This window comes from Eulemur rufifrons, chromosome 1, assembly GCF_041146395.1.
Source record: "Eulemur rufifrons isolate Redbay chromosome 1, OSU_ERuf_1, whole genome shotgun sequence".
Taxonomy (NCBI): Eukaryota; Metazoa; Chordata; class Mammalia; order Primates; family Lemuridae; genus Eulemur; species Eulemur rufifrons.
Window position 1 is genome coordinate 7,228,493 of NC_090983.1, and position 19,855 is coordinate 7,248,347.

The 19,855-nt window shown below is 40.8% G+C and overlaps 1 protein-coding gene across 1 annotated transcript in view; it reads right to left on the reverse strand.

The window, feature by feature from the left end:
- DIS3L2 (DIS3 like 3'-5' exoribonuclease 2) overlaps window positions 1-19,855 on the reverse strand; it is a 307,218-nt gene that overhangs the window by 179,538 nt on the left and 107,825 nt on the right. The window contains exon 7 of the mRNA XM_069470450.1: window positions 2,498-2,598. Coding sequence (XP_069326551.1) covers window positions 2,498-2,598 — 101 coding nt within the window. The remainder of the gene's footprint in view (window positions 1-2,497; window positions 2,599-19,855) is intronic.

Sequence of the window (19,855 nt, forward strand, 5' to 3'; positions counted from 1 at the left end):
GTGACAATTTCATTTACAGAGTCTTTACAGTGCTATTTTGCTATGTTTGGTTTATATGGTGCCACTGGGGCTCCCACTGGTCTCCACTGTTACTGCCTGTGGGGATGGAAGGAATGTCCTCAGGCTAAGCCACCTGATCTGTCTGAGTATGAAATGGGAATCTCCTGCCTGCAGGGACAAAGAGGCTTCCCCTTTTGGGTTTCTTGTTGTGGCAGGATCTCTTTACTGGTGCTACCTGGCTTCCTAGTGTCTTTCACTGGGAGAGGGAAGTCTCTGGCACACAGAGATAAAGAGGCTTCCCGGCCTACACACCCATTATGGCAGGGTCTTCCTTGCTAATGCCACCAGGCTATCCAGTATCTCTGGGTGAAGGAGAGGAGACTCATGCCTGTGAGGACAAAGGGGTTTCCCAAACTGGGATGCTTGTTACTGGTGACCTCAAGCTGTCCAGTGCTGCCGCTGGGTAGCAGATGAGAGTCTCAGGCCCATGGGGACAAAGAGGTTTCCTGGGCTGGGCTATTTCTTCTGGTGGGATCCTCCTGATTGAAGCCACAGATACATGGTATCCCTCAGTAGGAGAGAGAAGTCTCAGGCCTGGGGGGAAGGAGAGCCCTTCTCCTGGCCACTTACTGTCATCTGGACTCCCAGTCAACTCCCCTTACAGATGCTGCCTGGACTGCCTGGTGTTGCTGGAGGGATTTCTGTTAGACCTGAGTGAGGAATGAGTCTATCTGGGGTAACCTTCTACTGCTAGGTTAGGATTCAGAAACACTGGGCCTGGGTCACCTTCTGTTGATGATGATGGTCCCTGTCACTATGTATTTTCTCTAATTCTGGGGTCCCTAACTAGTTGTCTTCCTTTTTTCACTTTTCAGAATTTTCCTTTGGTTGCCTCTTGTGTTTTCTAGGGTTTATAGTTATACTTAGCAAGAGGAGCAAAAAGAAACAAATCTATGCTATTTTGTGTGAACCAGAAATCCTTGCTTCTTGTCTTAATTTTTGACAGCACAGGAAGTGTATAAAGCAGGTTGACATTACTGCATTACTAGTGATGCATATAATATTAGTTATCATGGAAATGACTCTACCACAGCATTAGTTTACCATGCATGCACTGTTTTGCCTTATAATTTTAGGCTGAATTCATTAAGAAACACTATCCAGAAGTGAAGGGAAAGGGGAGAGGGGAGAGAAGAAAGGAGGGAAGGGGCAGGGGAGAGGAGAGAGGAAGGGCACGGTCGGAGGGCAGGAGCAAATTACAGAACACAAGTTCCAACAGCAGAGGGTTGCCTCGACTCAGCTTTGACCAAAGCCATTTAGGAATGTGGTTCAGTCAGTGTTGCCGGATATTTTGCTTTGACAAGAGAACTTGGATGAGAGTGGGAGAGGCAGACTGTAAGCCAGGTATTGCACAGTGACCAGGAGGTGAGTGGAAGTCTAATTTTTAATGTGAACATTCCCCCCTCCCTTTTTAAAATGTAAGCTATGAAGTCAAAATTTTTAAATACTGCACACGTCAAACAAAACAGGTCTGTGAGCCAGCCCCAGCCCCCAGACTTTCCATTCATTATGATGTTCCACACCTAGCATGCTGCCTAGTGCACAGTTAGTACTCAAAACGCTTATTGAAATAAAGATCTGGACAACTGGGTGGACAATGGGAGTAATATATATAGAGAGTATAATTTTAAAATTCCTCATGTTGATATGCAGGAGAGATACACTCTTAACCAACTTGCTAGGTGGAGTGAGCACAGTGCATTCCCAGGTTAAACACACTGATCGCTGCCCCTGGTACACAAAAAGCCTCATGACGTTACGCCACTTTATTCTTTGCCCTTGCACCACTTCTGCTACCATTAGTCGGCTGTGTTTGATCCCACATCTGCAAGTTTGCACAGATTGGGTCAACTGTGTTTGATTCCATATCTGAATATGCCACTAGCATATATAAAGAATAAAATTAAATTATTCAAAAGAATGAAACAGGAATATAAAACAATTGTTGTTTCTATGATAACTAAATTGAATACTATAGAAAAACTAAAAAGACTTATTAAAAATGTGTTTTTTAATTGGGTATGGGCATGACAACAGTAAAAAAAATTGGAGCGAAAACAGTAAAAATCCAGAGGGAGTCTATATTCACATTGCTTCTCCAGTGTCTAAATTCTCACTCCACTATAAATAACCAAAACTGGAAGTCACAAACGCCACATTACAAGTGTGGATTAAGCAAGAAAGACGATGTGGAATTCCAATCAACATACCCATACTCAAAGAAAAGGCCTTGATCCTTTATCCAAAGGCAGGCAAACAGATATATATTTATATTTAAAGGTATTTTTAAAAATTCAATTTTCATGATTCTATGGTTCTACTGACTTTTCTGATTAACTGACCAACTACAGTCCTGACTGAATCACATGAGACACCTCTGACAAATAGCTGGGATGACAGCCGTTTGGACAGATGGAGAAAATCTGTAGGCAATGACCTTTGCTGATCTTTGCAGGGACTTCTCTGGTAAAGCTCTTATGTCTTGTGACATGGAGGTGCTCTCATCTTTTTTAACTGGTGCACCAGCATCCTCTTTTCCTACACAAAAAAGAGAGAAAAAGAGAGAAGATAAAGAATCAATTAGATGCCTATTGACTTGTGGGATTTTCAAATTCAGATCTACCATTTACCCCAAACTACTCACTTTACAGAAGAGAAAACCCAGGCTCACAGTGGTTAATGTGGCCAATCATGTCATATACCTATATTAATGCTCACACTGAGCACTTAGGTTCAGCAGGCCACATTTTATCTATTTAATATTATTTACATGCTAAACATTATACAAGTGGAGAGCATCAAACTATGTTAAACTAAATCATTTGTGTGTCAAATGCCCAAAACCTAGATATTAGATATTGTCCCAGCCCACAATGAAGAATAAAGATAGGTTAATTTATTATGCACATCTGCTGAAATAAAACAAAATCAAAATAAACGTTAACTTTTAAAAGTACTTTGGTACCAGCCATAACAAACAAAATGGTGGAAAATAGATTATACCTATTAAATAAATAAATAAATAACCCAACCCCAATTTTCCTGGCTTTTCTTAGTGACATTATATAAAAAGAAAAGTACTTAAAGTCTTTTAATGTTTAATTTCCTTTCTTAAAAAACTTATAAAATGCACATTCACCCAAGAAACTGAAACCAAATCTCTCCAGGAAAGAGGCAGTTAGGCTCTGTACCAGAAGTATTAAAAACACTCATGAACAAAAGCAGCAAATTACACACTTCTGAACACTTAAAATTTTATATTTTCACTTGTTAAATCAGATTTCCCCCACAAAATATTCTTCTCCAACTATAATATATTGGAGTTTCTAGATTCTAAGGGTCACAACCAATTTATGTGGGAGCCACTCCAGAGAGCTAAGAGAGACTCGTACTTATTATCATTTAGACATTACCAAGGCCAAAATAAATAAATAAATCCTTTTCAGGACTGGCTGCTTCTTAGCAAAAGCTCAGTTTAAAGCCAACTTTTACCATTCTGGGCGTATTCTGGAAACAGTGACATGATCTGACCTACTGGGGATTAAGAATGATCAACTGTTTGCTTTTCCATCTATGCAGAAACCTACCTACTAAAGTACCCACTGAAAGCAGAATCCTCACTATTTTCCAAAAAGAAAAAGCAAACAGAAAATCTCCCATTGTAGATAACCCTATCCATCAGCAAAAGAGGGACATCAATCAAGCTCATCTTTTTTTTTTAAGTTTTTAATTTTTAATTATCATGGGTACATAATAGTTGTATATCTTTATAGGGTACATGTGATGCTTTGATACAGGAAATATATTGTAAATTAATCAAATCAGGGTAACTGGGGTATCCATCACCTCAGGCCTTTAACATTTTTTTGTATTAGGAACATTCAATTTCCACTCTTTTAGTTATTTTAAAGTATACCGTAACTTATTGTTGGTTATTGTCATTTTGTTGTGCCATCAAATATTATTCATTCTATCTAACTACATTTTTTTTTTAGAGAAGAAGCTAGTGAAATTTTATTTCTCTTTTTCCATCCACTTTATCTTCTCCACATAATCTGCAGAGAATAGATCAAAGCAGTGTGTGTCAAAGTTACCTGTGGTATTTGTAAAATGTTAATACTAAGTCAATGACCATTACACAGTCTATGCATGTAACCAGATATCACATGTACCCCATAAATATACACAAAAATTATGTATCAATTTTAAAAAAATTTAAAAACTAAGTTAGTATAAAATTGTACATTCAATATAGTAGATACTACTCAGTAATAAGAAGGAATAAACCAATGATACACACAACAATATGGAAATATCTAAAAAATATGCTGTGTGGAAAGGTTACATAAGAGTACATATTCTGTGTACAACTATGATATATTAATATCAATTAAAAATATAAAAAAAAGCTATGCAAACTTTTAAAAGGAAAAAAGAGTACATACTTTGTGAGTCCACTTATATAAAAGTTCAAGAGCAAGAAAAACTAATTTGTGGTAGAAAAAAATCAAAACAGATTTGTTTCTGGAGGAATGGGGTAGGGATTTATTGGAAAGGCCATGAGGGAACATTCTAGGGTGATGGCAATTTTCTTTTTTTTTTTTTTTATTTCATCTTATTGTTATGGGGGATACAGAATTGCAGGTTACATACGTTGCCCATGTACTGCCTTTCCCCCCAAGTCAGAGCTCCAGGCATGTCTGTTCCCCAGGTAGTGCGCATTGCACCATCATGTAGGTATCTATTCCTCCCTTCCCCACCCCCCCTTCCCGAGTCAGCACCTTCAAGCGTTACCATTCCCCAAACGGTGCGCAATGCACTCATTGTGTAGGCATACCCCCATCCCCTTCCCCACCCCCTACCTTAGTCTGATATCCGATTGGTGTCGTTCCCAGATGTGTATTTAGGTGATGATCAGGGAAACCAATTTTCTGGTGAGTACATGTGATGCTTGTTTTTCCATTCTTGGGATACTTCACTTAATATAATGGGCTCCAACTCTCTCCAGGAGAACCATAGAGATGTCGTATCTTCATTATTTCTTATAGCTGACTAATATTCCATGGCATACATATACCACAGTTTACTAATCCAATCACGTATTGATGGGCATTTGGGTTGTTTCCACATCTTTGCTATTGTGAATTGTGCTGCTATAAACATTCGGGTACATGTGTCTTTGTTACAGAATGACCTTTTTTCCTTTGAGTATATGCCCAATAATGGGATTGCTGGATCGAATGGCAGGTCTACTTGAATCTGTTTAAGATATCTCCATAATGCTTTCCACAGGGGTTGCGCTAGTTTGCAGTCCCACCGACAGTGTATTAGTGTTCCTGTCTCTCCACATCCACACCAATATGTGTTGTTTTGGGTTTTTTTGATAAAGGCCATTCTCACTGGGGTATCTAACTACATTTTTGCATCCATTAACCATCCCCCCTTGCGATTCTTCCCAGCCTCTGGTAACCATCATTGTACTCTCTGTCTCCACAAGTTCATCTTTTATTTTAGACCCATAGTTCAGGATTCCAAAATCATCAGATGCTTCCAGAACAACACATTTTATAATCTTAGGGAGAAAAAAACCATACAAGTTGTTGATCTGTTTGTTCCATAACATACACTGCCAATGTGTTCTGCAGAACAAGGTAATTCAGGAAAAAAATATTAATAGAAGGCTGGAATTACCATGAACAAGTACACTCAGATATCCAATAGCTGAATTTTTGGTCTCAAAAGCTAGCAATCCAGACAGAGTAGTGAGAGGACTGGTTTTTCCAAGGCAGCCCAAATCCTGGGCAGCAGCTTTTTGTGACAGTCGCTGATGGCTCTATCTTAAAATAACTTCAGATTCCATGCCAACAGCAAGTCTTGTGTTACAAAGGTTATACCAAGTTACATCCAAAGAGAGAGGGCAAGCCATGGAAGTAGGCCCAATCATGATTTTCAGATATCACACTTGAACATGACCTTTTCAGGTTCTGTATTCATAAGAATATCCTGACAGAAATGAGGCTTTGTTCAGACAAAGCTACATTCTAATAAAACTGAAGTTTATAGCCTTGCAGGTGAGAATCATAGACTTGGTCAATGAATATAAAGAAACACAATGCCAGGTTAGAAAGGTGAATTACCTCAGTATGTTTCCAACAACTATGTCTTGCCATACTAAATAGCAAAACTGTCAATTTAACGAGAGAATCGACTACATTGTTTAATCACAAGAGCATTTATATATTCATCTATTCCATGTGTATTTATTGAACACGGGGCATGAGAGGATTCAGTGGTGAGTAAATGAAATACAATCCCAGCCCTCATGGAACATATAGGCTAATGTGGAATGATATTATATAAATAAATCACTCAATGAATACAAAATTATAAATTGTGATACATGCTAAGAAGGAAAGAACAATTCCTAAAAGCAAAGGAAAAGAGCATATGATTTAGATTAGAGGTCAGGGAAAAACCCTGTGAAGAAGGGACATTTAAGCTGAGATGTGAGGACGGCGTGTACAGGAGTGAAGAGGGGGACAAGAGACCCTTGGTAGGGAATGGCACGTGGAAAGGGATGGAGGCAGGAAGTTCTCAGAATCAGACACCAGAAGGAAAGCCACAAGGCTGGAGCACAGTCAGCAAAATGGGCACAGCAAGAAATGAGAATCAGAGGTAGATGGGAGTGAAGTCACGTGGGCCTCGTGGGATGTAAGAATCCAGAATTAAATCCTAAATACAACAGCAAGCTGGCTAAGGATTCTGTGCCAGAGTAACATTGTCCAGGGCAAGATTAAGTAGGCAAAGAGTAGTTGTAGGGAGACCAGTTAAGAGTTATTGCAGTGGTCCAGGGATGAGAGGACGGAGCTGTGATATAGGCATTGGAGACAGAATTAAGATATATTTTGGAGTTGAACTGACAGACATGGTCGTAATTAGATATGAGAGCTTAAGGATTATTAGATATGAGAAGTGAGGGATTATTTCCAGCTTTCTGACATCTGCAGCTAGGTTGACAGAGGCATCACTTACTGGCAAGATGAGAGGAGGAGGTGAAAATCAAGAGTTCTATTTTGGAGGTGGTCGCATTTGGGAGGCCATCTGTGAGACCTTCAAATGATGATACTGAGTAAGCAGTTCAAAATGAAGGTCTGAAACTCAGGAGAGAAAACTGGGCTGTGGCTTTAAATATAATTTACATGACCAGGACTTCCATATTTATATTTTCCAGCCCAGGCTGGACAGAGGAGACTCAAACCCAAGTCAGTTGAACTACTAAATCCATGAAGCTCTTCCACCCCTCCACACTGCTCATGTGTACACACGTAAGGAGTAACGTGGCATCGCTGCTAAGGAAAAAAAATTCACTGAGGAAATGACTTGGGGCTTGAAGGATGTATAGACACTTAGAAGAGAAATAAGGAAGTTGAAGGGCATTCCAGGCAAAAGCAAGAGAGCTGGCTGTCCTAGCACTCTGGGAGGCCGAGGCAGGCAGATTGTTTGAGCTCAGAAGTTCGAGATCAGCCTGAGCAAAAGTGAGACCCCGTCTCTACTAAAAAAATAGAAAGAAATTAGCTGGACAACTTAAAATATATAGAAAGAATTAGCCGGACATGGTGGCACATGCCTGTAGTCCCAGCTACTTGGGAGGCTGAGGCAGGAGGATTGCCTGAGCCCAGGAGTTTGAGGTTGCTGTGAGCTAGGCTGACACCATGGCACTCTAGCCTGGGCAACAGAGTAAGTCTCTGTCTCAAAAAAAAAAAAAAAAAGTGAGAGAACCTGTGAAAACCCCAGAGCTGTGAGAAGGCCTGGCGTAGTAAAGGCCCAACAAAAGATTTACTGTAGCTACTAAGAGGTGAAGGACACAGCTCTCAGGTAGGGAGGGACTGCAATGAGAGGAGAAACAAAGCTGGTGGAGAGATGGGATAGGCCCTGTGGCAGGGACTCTAGTTAGTGCCCAATTATCTAGTCTCTTATTTCCTAGTAGTAAAAATCCCAATTTTTACCTGGGCATACTGCCACCGAGTTAAAAGATCACATCTCTCAGCCTCCTTGCAACTATGCATGGTCTGTATGTCTAAGTTTTTGCCAACAAGATGCAGGGGAAAGTGCTGTTAATGACTTCTAGGAAGTGTCTTTATAGGGTGAAGGCCCAGCCTTCTCTCTTTCCCCCACCCAGTCTCTCTTTCCTCCGCACTGCTGCCTGGAATATGGATGTGATAGCTGGACCTCTGATCTTGGTCCTGGAGGCCACAGGACAAGGTGTTTTCTGATCTGCAGAACAGCACAGCAGAATGAGTTGAAGACTGTGAAGCTGACTTACAAGCCCTCGCCTGCCTGCTTCTTTGATGTGAGATAGAAATAAACTTCTTTTTTGTGTAAGCCATGATATTTTAGGATTTAATGCTGTTCTCAGCAGAATATACTTTCTAACATACAGGTCCAGACAATGAAACTGACAAGCCTGTACACTATCCTATATAGCATTATAAAAGCCAGGGAATTTTTTCTCTCCAGACTTATGTATCACATATGTATTTGAGGACTATGAATTTGGTTGTCCTCTGGAATGGAGAAAGACAATGGTAACAGATCTTAGAAAGCTGGGGTTAAAGTCTAGGTGAGACACAATCAGAACCTGAACTAAGATAATGGCAGTAATTAAAAGATTTGCAAACCCTGACAAATCCAAGCTTATTCTATCTATGAATGAAAGGCCACAGAAATTTTCAATTTCCAAAGAGAACTCAATGAAAACTGTAATATATATTTGTAAATGAAAATATGTCCCTCTCAGAGCTCTCAAAATCAACCAACTAGGAAAACTTATCTTATGAGTCCCTCGCCCCAGTGAAATGTAGAAATGACAGCACAAGTCCTCACAGAGGCAAGGTAACATCCACTGTGAATAATCATTTGCTACGCTGCAAGCTTGCCAGGCATAACGAGTGCTGACGATTGTTCTAGCATCCCACACCCAGCTACTGCCAGGGCAAAGGCCTGGGGGTAACAGTCTTCAGGGGGCATCAGTGAGCTCCCTTCTTCACAAAATCCCTAGGCCCAGCAAGTTTCTCACTCTGAAATGAAACTGTATGATGCCAGAGAGTTTTCATAGCATGTTCACCCACATTACTTCTTTTGATTTACAACTTCATACTGTGGGTAAAGTGGGTATTGCTATTCCAGCTTCACTGAAGAAACAGGTAATGAAGAGGCAGAGCTAGACAAGGACAGCATGCAGGGATACTGGCGCTGGCCATGGTAACCTGTTCTCTACACTGCAAGAATTGGACGATTATGGGAAGAGCCATGAAAACCTCTATCAAGTTATCATTTAAGTGGCCATGGGACTGCTGAAATGCTGGAGTCAACCCAGTGAAGGTCCTGAATATCTATGGAGTGTCACTCATTGCAAATGGCCCTGTTTCTGTCCTCAGGGAGCTCGCGTGTTAGAAGTGAGACAAAAATGCAAACAAATATTTAAAGCACATGGTATTGGTAACTACTGGCAAACAGTGTTCCCGAGGGCAATAAGAAGGGAGCAAAGCAGAGCTTGACAGAGCAGCTAACCCCTGAGCTGAGAATGGGAAGGCTGAGTAGGAACTGGTTAGGTGGATGGGCATTCCAGAAAGGGAGAAGAGAGTGTCCAAAGGCACATATTCAGGAGTAAACTGAGTATATCTAAATGGATTGCTAGAAGCCAGATCGTGAAAAGCGTCATATGACATTCTGAAGAAGTATGCATTTTATACTTTAGGGATGGAAAGCCATTGAAAATTCTGAAAATAACATGATCAGAATTATATTTAGTGAGAAGTCAATGGTCAGTCTACTGTTCCTTTGAAGATAATCTGTTTTTTCTCCAGCTGTTTTTAAGATTTTTCTCTTTGCCTCTGGCTTTCTGTAGTTTCCTCCTGATGTATCTAAATTTGAAACTTTAAAAAAAGAATTCTACTTGCAGTCATTGGCCTGCTTAAATCTGTGGTTTGGAAGCACACCTGTTATGGAGAATCTCAGCTATTATCTTCAAATTTCACCTTTGCTCATTTTCTGTCTCATCTCCTTTTAGGACTCTAATTCAACTTATTTAAACCTTCTCACTTTATTCTCTATGTCTCTCTTCCAATCCTTTGCATTTTCTGTTTGCCTCTCTATGCAATATTCTGTATAATTTTTTCTTGCTGCCTTCCAATTTGTAAATTTTCTCTTCAGCTTTATCCAATCTGCCATTAAATTTATCTACTGAGTTTTTCTCTTCAACATACTTAATCAAATATATATTATTCCTCATCCACTGAGTTTTTAATTTCATTACTTTAATGTTTATTTCTAGAAGTTTTCTTGGTTCCTTTTCAATTTGCTATGTCACAATTCATAGTTTCCTATCTCTTGCAGATATCTTTAAACTTATCTTTTCTTTAAACAGAGGAAACAAGTTTTTTGGACTGTGATGATTCAGTATCTGATGACATTTTTGAAGGGCTGCTTTTGTTGTTTGTGGTTTCTTATGGTTCTTGTCCTTGAACTATGGTTTTCTTGGGTGCCTGGTTATATTTATGTGCTGGTCACTGAATAATCTGAGGCCTAAATTGAAGAAACCTTTTGAAAAAATTTCCATTTGATTTTGCCAGATACCCAGAGGCACTACCGGTCCTTAAGCCAATTCAAGACTTGAGATTCCTTGGTTGACCCAGTCAGCTTGAACCTGGGCTATAATTCTATGTGAAAGCTGCTATGTTTCAGGTCTACCCTGATGGGGTAGCCCTTTGGGGTCCCAGCTTCTTGTAAGGATTCTGGACCTTATTTCTGTCCCTGACAATCGCTGATCAAATCTACAATATCATCTGGGTTCTCAACTCCAATTTTAACCTGATAATGCCTGTTAGCTCTTCAATGCTTTAAGATTTTTACCTAAATATTTCTAGTTTTTTCAGTAAGAAGATGTGTCTGAATAACAGCCCACAATTATTATTCACAGAAACTCTCTAGGATTTGTATTTTAGAAATATTTTTCAGGTAGCATTGTAGAGCATAGATGGGGAGCAGTGATAGAGTGAGAGCAGTGGTGATTTTCACAGGGAACACAAGCAGGGAGACAGCAAGGAAGCCATTATGATAGTGCCCAATGTACCATTAAGGCACTGTCCTATAAAGCACTCTCTTATTAAGGCACAAAGGAAGGAGAGAGGAAGGAGGTACTCTCACATTTTATTTGTCTCAGCAACCCCATCAGGGAAGTACTACTATCCTGAGTTTTTCAGAAAAGCAACCAGCAATTCAAAGAAGTAATTTATCCCAGGGTTCATCCAAAGAGATGGGTAGTGGAGGGGCCATCAGAACTGAGTCCAAGTCCAAGTCCAAGCTCTTTCCACCACTGTCTGATAGGATCTGGAAGAAAGATGGGTACATATGGGTGGGTTCCAATGAAGGTGGGAGGGTTGTGGAAATTTTTATAATTCAATTATAGACATTGAAGAATTTTAAATTTTAGAAGCTGTCAAATGATAAACAGCTCTCTTTATATAATTTCACTACTTCCATCCATAGGGATGATGGACAGCACGAGCTTTGAGGTAACAAGACCTAAATTCAAATCTAGGCCCTGACGTGTTGAGCTACGTACCTTTGAACAAGTTATTCTTTCTCTTTGAATTTCCTTCTTTGCAAATCAAGAATAGTTTATGTGAGTTATGTTTACATGTAGTACCATCGCACAAAGTACATTAACAAAAATTGTTAGATACTATTAATGTTGTTGGCTTTTTTTTTTTTTTTGAGACAGGGTCTTGCTCTGTCTCCCAGGTTACAGTGTGCAGTGGCATCACCACAGCTCACTGCAACCTCCAACTCCTGGGCTCAAGTGATTCTCCTGCCTCAGCTTCCCGAGCTGGGACTACAGGCCTGTGCCAACATGCCCAGCTAATTTTTTCTCTTTTTAGTAGAGGTGGGGTCTTGCTGTTGCTCAGGCTGGTCTTGAACTCCTGCCCCTCAAGTGATCCTCCCGCCTCGGGACTCCCAGAGTGCTAGGATTACAGATGTGAGCCACCACACCTGGCCTTGTTGCTGGCTCTTGTAGTGAGTTTTGAGTTAATTCAACCCTGTTAACCTGGTCACAACTGATTGGACAGGACTCGTGTACAGGACAATGACAACATTATAAAATAGGTCACATTTTCTCATTTGTAAAATGTAACCTATCCTATAGAGTTAATGGGAGGATTAAATGGCATTAATGTGTGTAAAGTGGTACAGTGGCTAAAACACAATAAGCAACTGCTATATAATATACGTAAATTGCAGATACTTTTTCTGTATGCCTGGTATATGCTGTACCAAGAGGAAGAAGAGATGATACTACATGGATAGGCAGAGGTCAGGTCAACGTTAAGGAGTTTGGACTGATACCAAAGGCAAAGGGGAGCTACAGAAGAAGGAAGTCAGGAGACTGACATGAGTAATGCACTGAGAAGCTTAGAAAGAGTTCTTTATGGAAAGAGGTGTAGGAAAAGTGAGACTGAAATCAGGAGGCCATTTAGTAGGTTACTGCAATAAATCAGACTAGTGGCAGAAGGAACAGAGGGTTCTGGATAGAAAGACATTTAGAAGGCAAAACTGACAAGATTATTTAAGCTAGTGGGGAAACAGATGAGGTAGAGTAAGGAGTCTTTAGGAATCAAGACTTCCTAATTTCCTCGTAACAGACGTTCTGGTTCTCAAAGTACGGTTCCCTGACCAGCAGCTTTGGTATCACCCCTGAGCTCTTAGAAATGCAAATTCAAAGTTCAAAGGCCCCACCCGCAACCTACTAACTCAGAACCTGGGGGAGGGGGCGCGGGTTTGCCAACTAGCTATAGCTTAACAAGCCTTCCAGGTGATTCTTATGCACATTAAAGAGTGACGGCCACTGCTATAGACTGATGAGCAATTAGCCACCTAGGAAGAGCATCTTTGGGCAATCAAGAGGGATGTGAGTTCTGTCAGAACTTAGTGAGTTTGTGTCACATATTAGATCTGGCACTTAAAAGAAAGAGGGCTGCCTGTGTACACAGAGCAAATGAATCCAAGGACTGGCTCTCTCAGAGATTGTTCAGAATTAAAAGGGAAGAGAACCTAGGACAGAACACTGAGGAACACCAACATTTAGGAACAGCAAAAGTAAAAAAGTTTGCAAAAGAAACTGAGGTACGGTCAGAGAGGCAGGAGAAAAATCAGGCTAATGTAGGGTCAGAGAAGCCAAAGAAGAAGCATATCATTAGGCAAAGTGTGGTGTGGCCTTCCTTAGTGGCAAGGTCACAGGTGACCCTAGTGAGACTAATCGGAATGAAGGAAACAAAGTGAAGTCAGAATGCTGTGCCTGGGAAAGCGAGTGGGAGGCAGACTGTACGGAGGAGGGTGTGGAATAGGCTCAGGAAGTCCGGCTGTGAAGGACTGGAATAATACAGGGTGGTAGCTGTAGGGTGAGACAGAAATCATGACATGGCTTTTAATATTTTATTTTTCAAGATAAGGGAGGCTTGGACATGGTTAATTGCCGATGGGAAGGAACCAGTAAAGAAGGTGTGGCTGAAGCAGGCACAATTAGGAAAGGGAGGGGTTCCTGGGCAGGAAAGGATGGGATCCAGAACCCAGGGGAAGGGATTAACCTTAGGCAGAGGTTAATCAGGACAGAGAGACACCAACTTTATTGTATCGAAATAAATGGGGATGAGATTAGACACAAGTCATTTGTAAGTCTGGTGTCTGAAAAACGCGAGGGCTCACAGGAGTCAGCTTTTGTTTCCTCTGAAATATTGAAGCCAAACACATCTGTTGAAAGTGCTAGGGAAGGTGGAGAAGACCCACTACATGCAGAGCTCAGTGCTCTACAACCCTAGGGGAGACTCGAATGAGAATGGCAACCCAAAACAGTGACCCTGAACATGCCAGGCACTAATGATGAGCAGCTTGTCACTGAGCCCCTGTCACAAACGCCTGGCACAGTCTAGTGAGGTAGTCAGGGATTATCATGCCAATTTTAGAGATAAGGGACCTGAGGCTCACAAAGATCAAATAATATGTTCTCCCATGGTTACTACCTAGGAAGTGATGGGGCAGTATTGAAACCTAAGGCTCATGAATGCCAATGCCTTATCCTTTTCCCATGATGCCACACTACCTTCAGGATCTGAACAGCATTGATGGAGGTGAGAATGGAAAAGAAAACATGATACTTGAGAGATATGCCTGAGTGATAGTGAAAGAGTCAATCAACCCCATTTTGGACACATTTCAAGTTTGGGGTGACAATGGGACACAAGCATGATGAAGTCCTCTGCCCAAGCTGGAGATATGGTTCTACATCTTAGGGTAGAGGTTGGGAATGTCAATTAGATGATGACATCATCTAAGAGTAGGCAGTTTGGCAGAGACTGCAGAAAGAAGACTGAAACATATTTAAGAGCAGTAAGACAAATAAATGAACGAAAAGGAAGCTAATAACCAAGCAGTAATGGGAAAAAAATCCCTTTATTACCCAATTTTCTTGCATTGTTCTAATTTACAGACTGGTGAGAGATTAAGAGAAGAGGTACTCATTCTGGCAGGATTGGGTCACCCTCCTCATTAGGCTGATCGTGCAGATGCCTCTAGCTTTCTGAGCTGGAGCCAAGCCCTAGATCGCGTGGCTTTCAGGCCCCAAACTCGGTCCCTCACACGGCATCTCAGATGCAGCTTTGCACTGATTCCCATTCCCAGCTGGTAACTGTATTAATTACATCTTCAACACCCTCCTGCTTTTCTCTGAGTACTCTCTGCTCCAAATCTTTCCTTGCCCAGGAGAAACCACTTTTAAATTTCTCTCTACTGAAGTTTAAATTGGCTTTTAGCCTCATGGCTCCCCGAAGACCCAATGTAGGTACATACTCGTATGTGCTTCCATCTCTAGCTGGCTTTAACTTACTAATTCTGAGTCTTTCTCAACAGATGAATGATTCCTCCAAGTTTAAGTTGACTTACACCCAAGTTTTTCTTAAAGGGGCCAAGCTTCACATCTTACTGTGATCATTTCAATACCAGAAATGTGGTGTTTACTAAAACCACACTGGTGTTTCTCTACCTGCCTTCTAGGGACTAACCATTAAAATTGCAAAAAAAAAAAAATGGGGGGGCTGACAATCTGTCGTAGAAGGTAAAGTAGCAATTGGCCTCAAAGCGTGGGGAGCTTAGACTATATGAGTTATGCCATGTGTTGAGTCTGCAAGCCCATATATATCAAATATACATCATGTCTCTCTTATGTTCCAAGCCTCTTAAGGCACATTCGATATTTCACTTTATTGAACATTTCCAACAAAGATAATAAGATCCAGCCCACCGCCTAGGCAAAAGGGAAAGAATTAAAATGCTACTTCCCCAGGAGCCAGTCTTCTTTTTCAATTCATTCGCTGTGATCTGAAAATAGCAGAACCACAAGGTGAACATCACAAGGGAGAAGAAACCAAATAGATTTAAAAAGAATAAATTAATTTTTATAGATAGCTTCATTTCTGAGATCTACCAAGCCCCCTAGGAAACAGAACAATTCACCACTCAAAAATAGCTAATGTTTGAAGTATCTCTAATGGAAATTTGCTTCTCCTTAAAAAGGTAACAAGCTATAGCTCTAAGTGCAAATCAGGCGAATGTGGCCCACTCCAGCCAGGTTATATAGATATGAATGAGGCATTGCTTTTGATGCCAAATTGGAAAACCTGAAGGTTTTATAATGGATGCTACATGGCTGCTGTGGAGAAGAAGGACTCAGTCATTAAACAGGAGAGTGAATGGTTAGGTCTTTTTCAGTTTCAAAGAAGGGAAGGAAGGAGAATCTCTTGCAGAACAATTTCTAAATACAAGACTCTGTTCTGGGGGTTCCAAGTGGATTAAAGATGAGTAAAAACAGTTACATGAGGAAAATAAAAAATATCCAACCATAAAAGTACCTGTCATGAAGTGTAAACTGGAAAATATGTAGCTATATAAGAAGAGTCACAAAAGGAAAAGTCTACACATTTTGTTAGAAGAAATAAGTAAAGGCTTGTAGAAGAAACATGTGTGGCAAACAGACCCTAAGATGGCCTCTAGTAACCCCCACCCTGCTGGTCTTCAAGCCTATAAAATCCCCTCCACTTGAGTGTGAGCTGGACCTGTGACTTGCTTCTAACCAACTAAATATGGTAAAGATGATGAGATGTCATCTCCATGAGTAGGTTATATAAGAACATAACTTCCTTTTGATAGCTGACTCTCTCTAGTTGGATCTGATGGAGCAAGCTGCCATATAGAGAGGCCCATGTGGTGAGCAGCTGAGGGCGGCCTCTGGCCAATGGCCAGCAAGCAGCGGAGGTCCTCAGTCTGAAAGCCCACAAGGAACTGAATCTGGCAAATAGCCAAAGAGGCTTGGGAGATCTTTCTCCAGTAGAGCCTTCAGATGACTGACACCTTGACTGCAACCTTGTGAGGAACCCCAAAGCAGAGGACCCAGATGAACTGAATCCAGATTCCTAACCCACAGGAACTGTAAGATAATAAATGTGTTGTTTTAAGCCATTAAGTTTGTGGCAATTTGTTACACAGTGATAGATAACTCATACACATCTAAAATGACATCTGAGGAATGGGAGGCATTTTCACAGCAGATGGGGAATTAGGTAACATTCATGGCAGAAAAAAGGAAGCAGAGACACACAAGGGCAGAAGAGGGAAGAAGTGCATAGGAACAATACAAAGTTTAGTTTGGCTGGTCCTAAGGTCTTAAGTGGGCAGGTACAAGAGCAAAGGCTGGAGAACCAGGCAGGAGGCCCATGGTGGGCAAGCAGCCAAAGAGCATTAAAGCTCACCACCAACACCATGTGGTCTGGGAACCTCTGCAGGAAGACTCATTTGATACTTGTTACTTCAAGAAGCAACAAGCTTCAAAAAATGGTTTGGAAAATGGCCTTAATGAAATGCTATGCTTTATCCTTTTTAAGGTGCTTTCTCTTCCATTACCTCATTTGATTTATGCAAGAATCGGTTATATTGTCAAGGCAGGAATTTATTATGAAGGTTTCTTACACATAAGGAAAATGAAGCACTAACAGGTAAGAATGATTGGCAAAGGCTCTTCTTCAGTACTTTTTTTTTTCCTACTAAGAGTGTTGCCACATTTTGTTGGATCCCCCTTCCCTGGCAGAGAATGAACAGAGCTAGCTAGACAGGTTTGGATCCCAGCGCAACGGCACCAGGGTGGGCCCAGGGAGCATTCAGACCTGGAACAGAAGTGCAAATGGGGCCTGGGTGAAGTGCAAAGTCAAGGGTGTAGCATGTCTAAACTACAGAAGAAGGTACCAAAGGGGCTCTGAAATAGGAGGGCAAAATGACTGCCATTCAGAGGCAAGCCTATCAAATTCACATGCAATTGCTTCTTCTTATTCAAGGAAATGAGTCAGAGCTAAGGGGACCAGCCACACAGGGGTTAGCTGAGGCGCAGAGATGAGGGACTTTACTATGCAGCTGAGCTTCATTCAGAGGACTACAGAAAAGGTATGCAGGTTGGAAGCCTGGTCCTGCTTAATGGGACAGAGGTGGCATGTTCATTTTTTAATGTTTTGGAGTTTTGGGTTTTTTTTTAGCATTATCTGAAAACCAGGGACAGTTTTCAGTTGTAAAACGTTATATAAGATCTGTCCTTAATGATAGACATTCTGCAGCCAGAGGAGGGCAGCTGTCAGTTCCCTCTCCTCATCCAGAGCCACACAACCCAGTTTTTATCCAACAGACTTAGCTGGGATCTTCAACAGCTTTTTGAAAATCTCAACAGGTTATAACTATCATCACTCTAAGTCTATTAGTCAGGCAAAGATTTCCCCTGGCATGTTGCTACATGACTTGAAAAACCAGCTGATAATACTCTAAGGGGAATGGAAATTATTAATATTTAGGGTGATCCAAAGGGCATTGAATACCAATAAGATGAATCTATAGCAAGTATAATTCTGCTAGAGTAACAATGAAAGGGTATCTAAAAAATAAAAAATATATACAATACCTTAAGGAAGAGGGTTAAACACCAAGTTTCAAAATAAGCTTCATTGCTCAACTGAATAAACCTGGCACATGCTGACCAGAGGGATGAAAAAGGAAGAGCTACTGAGCCTTCCCTTCCTGGAGTCTGAAGACCTGAAATCTAACTTCACAAACAGCTTCAGAATCTCAGGAAGAGGGAAGCGGAGATGAAGACATGAACTGTCCCCATGTAGAGCCAATTCTCAGGTTGCTGGGTATACTGTATGTTCAGTAAATACCAAATTGAACTTTTTCAATCCATTCTTACAAAATAATGCAAAAGAGAGGCGTCTTCCCTGAACAAAAGCTGATTTTAAATAATTGTAAGAATTAATTTTAAAAAATAATTTTCAATCACCTGTCACTTATTAAGGGAAAAAGAGGCATTCCTTCATTTTTTTTTATTTCAGCATGTTATGGGGGTACAAATGTTTAGGTTACGTATATTGCCCTTGCCCCTCCCCCGAGTCAGAGCTTCAAGCGTGTCCATCCCCCAGACGGTGCGCACCACACCCATTAGGTATAAATATACCCACGTATATTACACGTAGGTCCCTATTCTTAAACATATAAAATAGTATAATCCCCACTTACAAAAGAAAACCTTGGGACCAGAGAAGAAAAGTGATTTGTCCAAGTTCACAAGACAAGTGAGTAGCAGAGCAGAACTGGAGCCCAGTTCACATCACCTTTTACCACACAGCTCTCTACCTCAACTCCCAGATTTGTTCATGACAATGCCCACCAGGACTTAAATGCCTTATATAACACACCAGGCCTGTTAGTACCTTTGTATCTGCTTGGTTGTTTTTTGTTAAAATGACATAAAATTCAACTCAAACTGGCTTACATATTAAAAGCGACTCATTAGCTCACGTAATTGGAAGTCTAGAGGTAGGAAAGCCTTCAGGGTTAGTTGATGCATGGCTTATTAATGGCTGCAGGGACTCAGATTCTTTTCTGGTTCTTCACTCTTCTATCCATAATACTCAACAAGTCACAGGATAGATGCCAACAGCAATAAAGGATAAGTGTTGCCTTGTTCATATCCACCAGGAAACTACTTATGCCACAGAATTCCAAGCCAGATTCACCCTCATTGGGCTGCTTAAGTCACATGCCTATGGAGAAGAGGCTTTAGTCTAAAGCTATGATGCCCAATAAAGTTGCCACTAACCACATGTAACTATTTAAAATAAAATTAAATACAATTAAAAATCAGTTTCTTAGTCACACCAGTTTATTTAGAGTACTCAACAGCCGCATGTGGCTACTGGCTACAGTATTGGACAGTACAGATTAGAACATTTCCATTGCTGCAGAAAGTTCTACTGGTATAAGGCAATGAAGTATATCAAGCAACTTGTAGAAGGCAACCAAAACCCAGCTTAATAGCTGGAGTCAACTTCACCCAAAGTATAGGGAATTTGCGGAAGCAGCAGATCCAGATGAAAATCTGTGTAACATATGGGAAAGGGCAAAGGGTGAGCAATGAACAATGCCCAACACATTCTCATAGAAAGAAATTAAACTGACATGTCATGACTTGCTCTTTAAAAAAAATGACCTATTGTAGAAATTGTTATTATAATAGGTATAAGTATTTTTCTTTTATGAACTCACTAACTTCCTGTGGGACACTGGACAAGCCAAGTAACTTCTCTGAGCCTCAGTTTCCTCGTCTGTAAAACAAAAGGGATGAACTAGATCAGTTGTTTCTAATCTTTTACGC